The following is a 13,785-nucleotide window of genomic DNA, read 5'->3' on the forward strand; positions in this document are numbered from 1 at the left end:
AAATCGAAATAATGTAATTCTTCATTAAGGCTCCTGGGTAGTCACCGCAGCCATATTAGATTCGTGACGTCAGAAGCGAGAAATGACACGCCGAGAATTCTTGCGTGCCATTTCTAAATAAAATGATAATTTAACAAAGTAACACTCTAGATCGCTTTAAGACACCTGTAAAATTGTCCGAAAACTATGCTTTTTCCTTGACAGGTTATAAACAATCGTTAAATCAACCGTGAAGCGAAGCCTAATTATGCGAGAAAACACACGGTTGACAGCTGTCTGTATGAGTAGAAAATACTCCTTCTACGTTGGGCTTTCCCTGCTAATCTTAGTTTTCGGATAATTTTACAGGTTTCATGAACACGTCACATATCACAGCACTAACATTTAACGAATATTAACGAAATGGCACGCAAGAATAAATTGGGTAGTCAACATGTCATTTTTTCACGTCTAATAGTTCATCGATTCTCCGCCTAAGACGCTGCATGAGCATTTCTGTCATATGGACATGTCGGTAACGGTACTAAGCTATATATATTCTGTATTTATCGCGTTTATTTTTTTTTAAACAAATTTTTGAATTATAAATTAGCATTTTGTATGTTATTCAGTAATTTACTTTTATCGTATCAATTGATTAGGTCAAACTGTTACACTATTTACTTATACAATAAATCGACTAGGTAAATTCGACTAGGTTTTTATTCCTACCACAATTATGTCGCCACTGTCAACGCGGAGTTCACGGCTACGGGATCAGGAGCCTTAAAGAGAGAAAAGTAATCTTTCGGTGCCTGATAAAAAGATCACGTTGCTACTATATTAATACCATTGATATTATTTTGCTTGGTTAGATATTAAGAAAAAGAAATGCGCGACGCTGCAGCGGAAGTGGAGTCGACGGAGAAACGTGACGCGCTGAAGAAAATATGATTTACTAATAAGCAAATCCGCCGAACAAAATATTTCAAACTAAAAATCAAGCAGATGTGTTTATGTTTATTTCCTGTATTATGCTGTCGCCTTGGCCTGTATTACGAAACATAGTTAGCTTATCGTCAATCGTATATAGTCGCAGTTAAAATAATATTACTTTTCTATTGCGCGAGGAACATATAATGTCTAAGTGCGGTATTTTCCACTTCTCTGCCTGCCTGTAAACTACAATTAGTTGAAAGTTAATTTCTCAAAATTTCAAGTTGGAAAAAATAAAGTAATTATATTTTATTTTCGAGTCCCACTCACAGCCGTGGACACATGTCATAGTTTTAATTGCTTTTACATAGTAGTGACGAACCGTTAAGACGGTCCGTGGCTTCACACGTATATAACTTTACTAACCACATTGTACTACACGTTTATCAGAGGATGCGTTTCCTTAGTCAAAAAATAGTACCAACGCTTCTCTAATCATGTACTAAATTTTATAATTTGTATTACACTGAAGATGGCCACGTACCTTGGCCGAAACGTCTGTAGAAATTTATAAATAAAAGGAATTTTTGAGCAAATCGATCCAGCTCTTGCTCTATTGGCTATATATATTAAAAAGATTTTTAATTTAATTAAGGAAGAGCAATAACCAATTATTATTTATATTTTATTTTGTTGTCAATTCAACACTTGAATCAAAATACGAACGACGCTACTTTTTATTTTCATTAAAATTCCAGATTGACAAGTTTAATTTTTTTATAGCGCATATGAAATCGCCAGTTCACGGTACTAAACTTTTACGAAATGTTCCATCCATTTTCCGATTATAAGCGCGCAGTTAAATACGAGCGTGCAATAATCTTGAGCGAAAAGCATCGCGTATTCCGTGTGTCGGAGGCCACGATTTTTGCCGCGAATTATCTTTTGCACGATGAACGTACATTTTGAAAAAGCACTTGCAAAAATAAAGAATGTGCGACAGATAGCTGCCGCAAAAGATGAATTCAATTTCTAGTGAATTTACAAATGATAATAATTCCACGTGACTTTACGGCGCGACACCCGGTATGCACTCGACTTACATGGCGGCAGACTGCGGTCACTGCATCGTTGAATGCGACGGACCATGGTGTTTTGTACTCGCACGAACTGCATGTAGGCGCCGTTTCAAAAAATTCGAAAACAATGCTAACACCGCCGGCTCCAAATGACGTAACAGCTACGGGGCTCTTTACCTGCAGCGTTAAATAGCTTCGTTTCTCTTGCAACACACCCTTTTGACACTGACATTCTTGAAGGAAGTATCACTAATTTAGTTGCAACTCCAATAAAAACTATTATCTGGTTGTAAAAACTAATAAAAACTAATGGGAAAATATTAGAGTGAAAGTTTCTTCACAAATAAATATTTAATGTGGTAAAACTTTCTATTTTGTTTAGCTTAAAAAAAATTGTCACGTTCTAAAAATTGAACTTTGTATTGTTCCGCCCATCATTTTAAATAAAACATGATTATAAAATTTTTCATAGTTTCTTATGTCTTGCTGTCTTTAAAAATATGTTTGAAAATAACCCCTTTCATTCTAAACGTAATTCTCAATACAATTAAACCGAGAAAAGAAATAAAGATAGATACTTTAATGAAAGTAGAAAACAGTATTAAAACTGATTTTTTCGCGATTAATTAATTACGAATATTTATATTATAGTTTATGAGTTTTTTTTTAATGATAATAATAACACGATACCATTAAATTAAAACACAAAATGGTAAAATAAATTTGCACAGCTTTTTCCACTCGCTATTTATCGGCGATGGTTCAACAATATTAGCCACCCTTACGTAACAAGAATCGAATTTCCATATGGTAAATCGATTCTTTGAACTAAATGAACGTGACTGGTAACTCCGACGGTGCTGTCATAATAACTAATTTTCATAAAACATCAATCTCTTCGCTTCCTGAAGTAAAATCGTTATTTTCTATCGTTATAAATCTACCAATATATATAATTTCTCTTTTTGAGCGCTTTAAAACAGAGCTCGGAATTATTTCATCTTTTCAGCCGATTCTCGTAGTATACGCCTCCGTTTCTCTCCTTACCGCGCGCGCGCGCGCGCGCGCGCGCGCGGCAGTTGCTAGGGACAGCGCCGCCGCCTATCTACACCGAAGGATGATCCTGCTTATCGCTCATCCGAGCGAGGGAGCTAGTAATGTAGACGAATTGAAAATCACACTGAAGGCGAAAGTGGTCGGATGAGCCACAAGCAGGATCCTTCGGTGTAGATAGGACATCGGCGGTGCTGGTTCTAGCGACTGCCGCGCGCGCGGTAAGGAGAGGAAAGGAGGTGTATACCACGAGAATCGGCCGAAAAGATGAAATAATTCCGAGCCCTGCTTTAAAATATTAAAGATTAAAGGTTAAAAGATAAAAACTTAAAAAATAAAAGTAAAAAATGGTAGACAAATTATAGAAAATAAACCTAGCTACGCCTCGAGAAGATTCTAGAAGGAAACATCCCTTAAAACGTAAAACGACTCTGAGTCATCGTTACTAATCATCCAGTATTTGTTAAAGCGCAGTAGCACTCAAGATACATGATAACGCAAAGCATTCTTCTTCGTAATCTCCCGGACCAGACACAAGGAAGATATTAGTACCATTATCTGACTAGTTTTTAAAAGACTTTCCAGCCCTTCAAAGAACTTTTCCTTTCAAGAAAAGAAACTGATTTTCAACATTATCTTTCAATATTGCGCCGGGATATTACAGTCCATTATTACCTTTCTTCAACGTAAATGCAACGGAACTATAAAGTGATCAGTAAACGTCGACTTAAAAATTGAGAGAAATGTGGCGTCGTAGAAAACTACAAATATGCTAGTTCATAAATTCTGAAGAGATATGTGTGGTATGGTCAGTTCATAATAACCTGTTTGTTTTCGTTTTCTCCAAATACTGACTCGATTCAAAGTATCTGGGTTTAAAAAATACTAATACGCGATATAAATTAACTCTTAATTATCGTGGAAATATGTTTCACTTGTGTAAGATATTTTTACAAGACAGTAAACTTAGATTTAAAATGTAGTTACAACTGTATATTAAATTGTAATTTTATATTAAAGTATCATTGATGTAGACTTGAGATCATTAAAATAAGAACTGCCTAGTTGGCAAATTTGAATGAAGGCGGAGCGAGCTAGAAGACCTTGATTTCTCATAACGGACCACCTTCCCCTTCTACTGTAGCGGCCATTTTATAGCATCCATAACTATTCGCTATTCTCCTCCTATGAACCTATCTTCCGTGTCATCTTGGGAACAACGTAATCTCCCAGCTTTCTCAAAGATTGCGATAGTAAAACTGCGACAGTAAAACCCCCGTTTATCCGACCCGAAACCCGGCTTAACCGAAATGGCGTAAAAGCTATGTGCGTGACAGACGTTAGATACTTAAAGTCTTATAACTAATTCATATTTTGTTTATGTCTTTGGCGCAACATTGTTGGCTGCCCTTCGAGTTAGATGTTAGATGCACATTGTAATACATACTGTTAGTTTATTTCTAGCCTTTAACTACCAATAATAGTTCCCATGGATTATTCGGAAAAAAAGATTATCCGAAATGGCTCCACCGCCTTTAGTTCGGATAAACGGGGTTTTACTGTAATACTAATCTCGGTAATATGTAAAATAATACCAATCGTGCGCTGCCGTGCGCAACCTATTTGTCCAATAAACATAAAGTTGCTAATCGATTATTTTACAAAACTTTGAAATATGATCTCCATGTTGCTCTATCATCGTGATAAAGTGATCGTTATTAAAACTTTGTATATTCTGCGTCTTAACAACCGTGGATAAAATTTAGTAGAAATAGAAACAATGTCAGAGTGCAACTGATTAGATTAAATCGCAATTACATCATAAAGAAAATAGCAGCAATTACAGTGCCGAAGCGAGAATCTATTAATATAGAGAGAGAGAGATCCAAAAACACATGAATTTCGGCCGAGAAGTTATGGAAACTGTCTCGACACTGTACTTTGAACCGTGACGTAATGGGCTTGTTCGTTTTAGCTACACTGGGGCTGCTCTGGTTCTGCTCTACACAGGATAATACAGGACAGATAAATAGTTTGTCCTGTATTATCTTGTTTAGAGCAGACCCAGAGCTGCCCCAGTGCAGCTAAAACGAACAAGCCCAATGTTGCTTCTGTGCGTGGAAAACGTCCGATAATGAATGGACTTGGATTCCTTGCATTTGCAGCTTATAAAGCGTGTAAATTAAACACACGAAAAGCGTTAATTAAATCAAATTACATTAAATTTGGTTATTTCATAAACAAAGAAGTGTCTTTATTATTTCTCCTTGTTATTTGCGAGAAATGTGAAAAGTACATTACGCGTGCCTTCTACACACACACACACACACACACACACACACACACACATATATATATATATTCAACAAAGCAGAAAGAAATCTAGTTATTGTTAATGCAAATTAATGTTGTACGCATGCAAATTGTAACGTCGTATGCGTGATGCATATGTGATAATCCTCGTTTACAAGGAGGCGAAGTAGCAGACGGATTATCGACAATAGAGCGTGAATCATATTGCGACTAGGCACAATTGGATATATTATTATTAGATTTATTTTCGCGGGGATAATCTAGCGACGTGACGTGATGATAACTCGATTCGTTCAGTAATTATGATAGAGGCCGCGTATCAGCGATTCTGTAATTATGCGAGATTGCGCTATAACATAAGATACGTTGCGCTATCCGTTCCGTGACATACGATACGCGTAAAATTGTGAGTGTCACGGACCAGAGGAGGCGATAAAATGCGCGCGAGATGATAAAGACTAATAACATAGTAGTGCACGTACTTCATGCGAGCTAATGATGTTGTCTAACAAGAGAGAGAGAGAAAGAGAGCAATTTTATCGTTGATAAAAAGCCGTTATCGCGGCGTAAGAAGCAATGTTGTTCATGTCAAAAGTAACTGAATCTGAGTTATTTAGTAACTACGCGAAGGATTAATAATACGTTTATACTGTAATTTATATTTTTACCGTTTCTTTTGATAAAATTAACCAAGTGCGCAAAAAAAAAAACTGTGGTTGCACTTCACGTTGATAATAAATACCGCAAAGTTGTGCAGTACTCTAATTTCGTTTGAAAGTATCTTAATTATCTCGCGTAGATTCCAAGATACGTTACGTTAAATTTTATCAGCGACATTCCACTGCGGTCGCATTTGTGTAATTTAGCATACGCGGATGTGGTTTTTCGCATTGCATCCGCATTTCTTCACACTTCCTCTCGGTGACGTCATAAAAATTTTTGCCGTTGATAACAATCGAAATAAAAACCCTATTTAAAAACGTCATTTAAAAAGTTTAAAGGTCTGACAACTCCTATTGAAAAATTGCATTTTAAAATCTAAACGCCTCGAAAATCCTATTTCAATATCTAGTCACGTTTTATCGAACTGATAAGTATCATGATCTATGACCAAAAGCATCAATGTCTCGCGATCCCGAAGAGAATTATAAAGTCAACTACAATAGAAGCACGAATAGCGGTTGTGACGAAAAATGCATCGCGCTTCGTTATCGAGCAATGTTAATTACATTGCCCACAATTAAAACACTAAATTATAACTCCAATATGCAGCTTGAACCACATAATTCGACCACTCCAATTACTCCTCGACTCAGTAATTTAATTTTTCATCGTCTTGGATGATTCAATCCAGCGAGTTCTTAAACTGAGATTACAATTAGTGATCGGATTCAAATCGTCTCAAGAAATTTTAAATTAAAGGCTAAAAATCAAAAAGTTGAAAAAAACATTATAACATTATTAAAGGTCTTGGTGAAAAATTAAAAACAAATATTTACAATGCTATGAACGTTCATAATATTTGACATTCAAGACTTTTCAAGCAAAACAGTCTTACAAGATATTTTAATACTTTTGATTTTCTTAACTTGCTTAAAAATTTGCAAGTAAAAATCTTGAAATTCTATTACTGATTACAATGAATATTTTACTAGTTTACTGCTCATTTTCTCTGTCGAGTTTTCTTTGAATTTCAATCTTTTTTAAGGAGACACAATCGAAAGAAAAGATTAAGTTATTTTACTGAAATGAGATTCACTCGATAGACGTCGGTAGCAACCGGCGAATGAGGGCGACGTGACGGAGGATGACGGCAACGATTCTACTATCGGATAAAACGATGGCGATGATTTAATGTACATCGGTTTACGTGAACCATGACTTTTGTGCGCCACTGTGACCTCACTGTTGAATCCGGCATAGACACAAGTACCCGACTGTACGGCGTATTCGGGCCTTCGACCAAAACGACTCGATGGACGACGATAACAATTGCGAGCGTTTTTTCCAAATGACGTATCTCTACAATATATGACTCTTCAAAAATTCCCTGGAATTGTGATTATTTTAATAATTAAATATTGTCGGTCGTGCAGTTGTTAACTATCGCGAAATTATTTACCGTTTAAATTTATGAGTTTTCCATTAACTTTTGTGTCTACACACTTGCTTGATTATTAAATAACCACATATTTTTTAATTGACGGATAAAATTGATATAAAATTGTTGTATATTTTTAACGTAAAGATTGATATTGAATCATTATCAAAGAGAAACTGTAATGCGGAAGACCGAGCTTATTAAATATGTGAAATATCAGAGAAGAAGTTTATTGATCGAAATCGAGGTTACGTTATAACTTATCGCGGTTGATCTTCGATGACTTTACTGAGTAATTAGTTCACATCAATTGCAGATAATAAATCTATAACAAATTCTAGTCTGATAAACAACTCAGATTGCTAAATATTAGTGATGTTGGTAGATCGATAGCAAATTTAATCATATTGGTGAAACAATTTGATTAAATTTGCTGTCAATCTACTAACGATTTTGCTTACTGAAAACAGTTGCTGAGATTATTCGATTATCATCTATATACGAAATTTGTTAACGTATACAATAGTTATAAAATTAATATCGCGTTCTAATTAATATTCTATTTGCGATACTTTATGTATGTTCCTAACTTTTTATGCAAATGAAGTAAGCGCGGCTGATTACTTCTTGACAGTGCTGATTTTCCATCGCGATAGAAAACCACCGCGTCGTGCACATTTACATACGCGACTTCAACAAAGTTCGATTATTACGAACGGCCTAAAATCAAACAATACAAAATTTGTTGAAGAGAAAGCTATCCAAAATATTTTGAGGCATTACGTGTGTCTTATTTCGAAAAAGAGATAATTTTATCTATTTTGATGACGCATAAATCTACGTTCAAAAAAGTCGGCAGTCAAAAACGAGTATAAATCGAAAAAAAAAATATATATTTTTTTTTTTTTGTAATACTTTTATCGTCTGACCAAAACTGTGAAAACATCTAGCGTGGACTTGACATTTTGAACTCTCGACTTTACGTAAGGATAGTTACGAAATGAAACATACAAAATCGCCTGACTCAACGCGATAACATCTTTCAAAGCTCGCAGAGGTCGAGCTTCACCCCTTTTCTTTGTATATTTTCTATGTATAAAATATTATAATTATCTCATGTGCATATCCGGAAATATAATTGCAACGAACGCGTATATGAAAAATTAATTCAATAATAATTAAATTTAATAATGTCTTGAATTGATAATGTTTACACGAGGAAATTACATGTGTAATAATGTTTACACGAGGAAATTACATGTGTAAATTGACGAAACACAAAGAATACTGATGGACAAAGAAAATTCGCCGACGTCCCGGTAGTTTTGTCAGCTCAAGAACAAACGGGGTCCAAAGTTTATCTTACATGTAGTATTAAAAACAAGCGGTCCTTTTGTATAGCCGCGCACATGTGACTCATGTGATCCCGACTCGACAATGTGTAACAATTTGCCGTTCATTAATATCTGAATTGTTTTCAGTAGAGAGTTCACGATGGTTTGCGTCTCCATCCGAGACTTTTCCTAATATCTCACAAAAATAATTACGACACGATACCGTAATAGCGCGACATGCTAATTCTGAGGAAACTAAAGCGCTCGCTTCGTCATATATTCATCACGTATTTGCAATGTTTAAAAGTTTGTTACAGAAATACAGTGAAAGTGGTTGCAAAAATATATATTCTTTTGCTTACTCATGTTACTTTTATGCAGAAAAATTGGTTGCAGAAAAAAACAATTTTAATTATTCCTCTATCATTATTTACTTGCCGAATGAATAAGTTAGCTAATAACAAACCGCGAGATTTAAACGTCGCGGACAATGAAACGAGTGCTCAATCGAAAGGCGGTCGAAGGTGGCTCGTCTTCGAACGTCACGAAATGACACGCGTTGGAATGACTCAGGAGACATGTGACGCAGCGAGCAAGTGTTTAAATAGAAATAATGGCGACCCTGACGACCGAGGCGATAAAATTCAGCTCGTCGAGAGAATGTCCAAAGTGGGCATTACAGGTGCCGGCGATGCGGCTGATGCACCAGAATAGGATGGTAGGCCAACTCTCTTATCTTTACACCATTGGAAATATATTACCGAAATATCGAAAGCGTCACTTTCGATGTTTCTACTTTTCTAGGCGACGTGGGGGAAAGTTTGAGAATAATTACAACGGCGTTTGAAGCGCTACGCTAAAATATAATGTAGATAAACTATATGCAGATATGCTGTGCTGTATGTTTCTATACGTAAAAGTTTTGCATGGCCGTTTATATAACATCGCCGATATCTGATGACTCGCTATGTTAAGCGAATAAACAATATTTTGGCACAACATATATATAAAATTAACTATTATCTTAAATATAATAATATGTATTTATTATATTCAAGACAATCGAATTGTATCTCATAATCATTGGCATTTCGAATGTGCTACTTTAATCACGAGCTGCGGTTTGTTATCTTCGTTAATAATTATCATGTGGCATAATCGATCAGCGTTACGTGATATAATTTTTTTCCACGAACCGCGAATAAAAGCAGCTGATTGCCATAAACGATCGCGGTTTTATGAGAAATACTTAAGAACTTTTATCATTCTAAAAATATCATGATATATAAGTGTGTCTTGCATAAAATATCAATAATATCATGTAAATATATTAATTGTAAATACCATATGGAACGTAAAAATTTGCAAAAAAAACATTAATTTGATAAAAAAAAACTTAATCTTGAAAAGTTAATTCTTTTGTGGAATTTAAAAAGTCGCTTTATTCGTCATCACGACAAAATTAAATTAATAAATGCATATTTTCCGGTTAATCAAATAACTCCGCAAATGAGTATTTAAAAAAATAGATATGACACTCTGCTAAATTATTTCTAAACTGTTATTTCAAAATAGAAAAGAAACTTGCAACATGTAATTCGCTGATTGTTCCATCTTTTACAAGCATAAAATAGATGAATCATATATCTGAATGCAGAGCACACGTTGCTTAATCTTAGATTATCGCAATATCTAAAAAATCCTCGAATAATATTAAAAATGCCAAATTTTAGAATAACCCAAAAAATAATCAAAATTATAAAGAAATTTCATCGCAGAATTTTGACATAATTTTCAAGTATCTAGCATACGATCGTCAAAAATAAGCACTGTTATTTAATGTTCGTGATCTCTTGATTTCAAACTATATAAGATCATAAGATCGAGAATAATTGTTATGTGTATGGAGTACCTGTTTTGTGGATTTGCGAACGACGATAATTTCATATTAAATAACAATCCGAATTTGTGGCACGTTGTGCAAAATTTCCCTTACCGATGCGATGCTCTGAAAGATGCCGGAAGGATACTCGCGGCAGATGTAACGAGCTGAATGCAAATCGGCGGCTGTACCAGTCAGCCAGCGGCGTATAATATACCGGCCGGGCGTTATCGCAAGACCAGGGGCGGCGTTATCACTCTGATATCCAACATATATACATCCCCCACGACCGGCCCCCGGCCCGCAGTGACTCGCGGACCACCGGCCCAGTTAAGCGCTTTGACAACACATCGTGTACATGCTCCTCTTCGGGACGTTGCATCTCGGAGCACGTTCGGGCGATGCTGCGAGGATCAATCGGTCACGCGCGTCACGCGCCTCGCCGCGAACGTCGTTCGATCGAGCGAGCGTGGATTCCGTTCGCGCCTATCCCGAAGGGTGATCGCAAAGATCGCGCCAAGGATGAAAGTGGTACTCACCGTATTCCCGATGCCGATACTTTGCGACTGGTTTACCATCGTCTTCGCTTCTCCTTCTTTTCATCTCGTGATCGATGCGATTTTGACTCCTGTCCCCGGTTCGTTGCGACTCTTTTCGCTTTGCGACCGTTCTCGTACCTGGAATTCGCACCATTCGTAAAAGAGAGGCTTGACACGTTCGACGAAGGTGATTGCGAACACGGCGTTCTCACCTACGAAGAGCCACACGTGTTGTCTCGTGAAAATCCGCGGAAGATTAAAATGAGAGCGATCGGCGTATAATCGGTGTATATCGATCGGCGACTAGACGAAAATTAAGGTCCAGACTTTTGCTGGCTATACGAGAACCCGCGCCACTGCTCTATGATCGGGAGCGCGGCTCGTGTATATTATGTACATAGAGCAAACGGAGCAAGCGACGGAAGAGTGACGGAACGAGAGGTAGAGGAATGGAGAAAAAGGACGGCAAGACAAAAGGGGAAAAGAGAAAGAAGTAGAGCGAAGGATAGAGACGGAGAACGAAGCGGAATTGCGGCACCGTGGATGGCCGAGGCAATGCGAATTCACCGGCGAACCGTCGGAGTGGATGAGGGCGAGACGAGGATGCCGCGAGAACGAACGGAAAAGCACGGTGAGGGATGAAGAAGGGAGCGGGTGGGCCAGGTGGGAGTAAGACGGAACGAATTGCGAGCGAGCGGGAGAGAGAGAGAGAGGGCGACCGATATGTATCGTGGTCGCAAACGAAGTGACGGCCAGAGAGGGGAGGGTTGATGCCTTATATTGAAGCGTCGATGGTAGGGGCAGCGCGAATCATACCAGGGAAAAGTATGGGAGTAGTAAAGTCGCCGCGCGGTGCGGCGCGGTGCGGCATTTATTATCGGCGTGGATTCTATACCGCGCCGCACGCGGTTTCCTTATCAGCGCGCGGGGGGCTGGCTAGTGACCACCCCGTACCTCCTCTTCCTTTCCTCCTGATCGGTCGCATCGAGGCCGGCTTCTGTACGTTTCACACTGCATCGTTCGTGGCTCGTTGGAATTTATGCATCGCAAAGTGCAATTTTATTGCGCTCTTATTACAAGGATAACTGACGACCGTGTGGCTTTTCGTAAAGTTCATTATTAACAAAATTAGTACTGCATGAGTTTTCTTGGTTACCTGATTACTACACTGCTCTTCTTGCTCTTCTTGCAGCTTTGAGAGACAAATTGATGATGCTCTTGGATTTTGACTATCATGATCAGTATTGCTAACCCGTGTAGAGTCTTTCCTGTTACGGCACGTCCAAAATTCTACGCATAAATTTCAAATTCTGTTATATTTTTTCTTTTAAAATATTTTAATAATGAAACTAATTACAATTTGACGATTAAAGTATATAATTTACATTAAATAACATTTTGTTCAAAACAATAATAAAAAATTTTGATACATATTTTATTTCAAATATTGTTTTTTTTTTTATTTTATGTTCAATAAATACTCAATTAAATCACGAAAATATTTTTCAGTATTATAATAAAATTGAAAAATACAAAAGAATAAAAATTGCTCTGCAAATGCCAGTATAAAGCAAGATTACCTTTTTTTGGACCCATTTTTCTCTTCCTTCGAATTTTAGAATGAAAACTTTGCATCTGATATTTATATCAGACTGTTATCACGTAAGTAAAAACTCTAAAATTATATTTATATTAATTAATTTACTTATTACATGACTTATTATTAATATTTTTACTTACGTTTATTATTTTGTACTTATTCTTTAAAGAAGCCAAATTACAGTCATGATATACATAAATGTGGATTTGACGCATACATTCTGAGTTATCCAAAATTAGTACAGCTTCATGTTTCAAGATTCTTGATCGCTGATATACAATTTATCTTGATCATATGACATTTGTGATTTTCTGAAAATATTAATCTGTATGTTATTCATTTTATAGTTTAATTATAGGTGAAAATAAACATGTAGTTATTTCTTATCAATACACATAATTGATTTAATCAAATGTAATTCATATTATTCGCCGTCCTCCACTCCTTGCCCCTAAAATTCTACTTTAAACATTTTATAACTAATAAATCAATACCGGAAGAACGTTATACACATATCCCGAACAGTGGTGCATAAAGGGAGAAAAGATTGTTTACAGGGTCGGCAAGCTGAAGAATAAGCAAGCAGCGACTGTTTCGAGAGTGCCAGGTTACAGATACTCGACTGTCAAGGACAAGCCTGTCCATTCATTCGTCCGTTTCTACGATCGATCGTTCATTCATTCATTCATCCAATTGATTATTACTAACCCACATTTGTGTATACGCAAATATTAGTTTTATCGAATCAAAAAAGAAAGTAAATTTTACACATTTTGTTTTTAGCCTTTCGAAACCGTTTCATTATTGTGAAAGGAAACATTTTTTGGAGCGTTACACATTGCATAACACGTTTTTCAAATAAATTATAATTAATATAATATTCTTCAAAAATTTTCACGAAAATAAGAACAAAATTATTTATTTACTTTAGTAGAAAATTGAATTGCAAAACTTCAGCTTTGTAGAAGT

At 36.4% G+C, this 13,785-nt stretch overlaps 1 protein-coding gene across 4 annotated transcripts in view; it reads right to left on the reverse strand.

Annotated features, from left to right (window-relative positions):
* The window catches only part of LOC105671038 (box A-binding factor-like), a 71,596-nt gene extending 59,652 nt beyond the window's left edge, over window positions 1-11,944 (reverse strand). For 2 of the 4 annotated variants that reach the window (XM_012364875.2, XM_012364874.2), the window contains exon 1: window positions 11,217-11,944. In XM_012364875.2, the coding sequence (XP_012220298.1) occupies window positions 11,217-11,370 (154 nt within the window). In that variant the 5' untranslated portion in view covers window positions 11,371-11,944. The remainder of the gene's footprint in view (window positions 1-11,216) is intronic. The other 2 variants (XM_012364877.2, XM_012364876.2) reach the window with 2 other exon arrangements.
* Window positions 11,945-13,785: the final 1,841 nt, after the last annotated feature.

The sequence above is a fragment of the Linepithema humile genome, chromosome 1, assembly GCF_040581485.1.
Source record: "Linepithema humile isolate Giens D197 chromosome 1, Lhum_UNIL_v1.0, whole genome shotgun sequence".
Classification (NCBI taxonomy): domain Eukaryota; kingdom Metazoa; phylum Arthropoda; class Insecta; order Hymenoptera; family Formicidae; genus Linepithema; species Linepithema humile.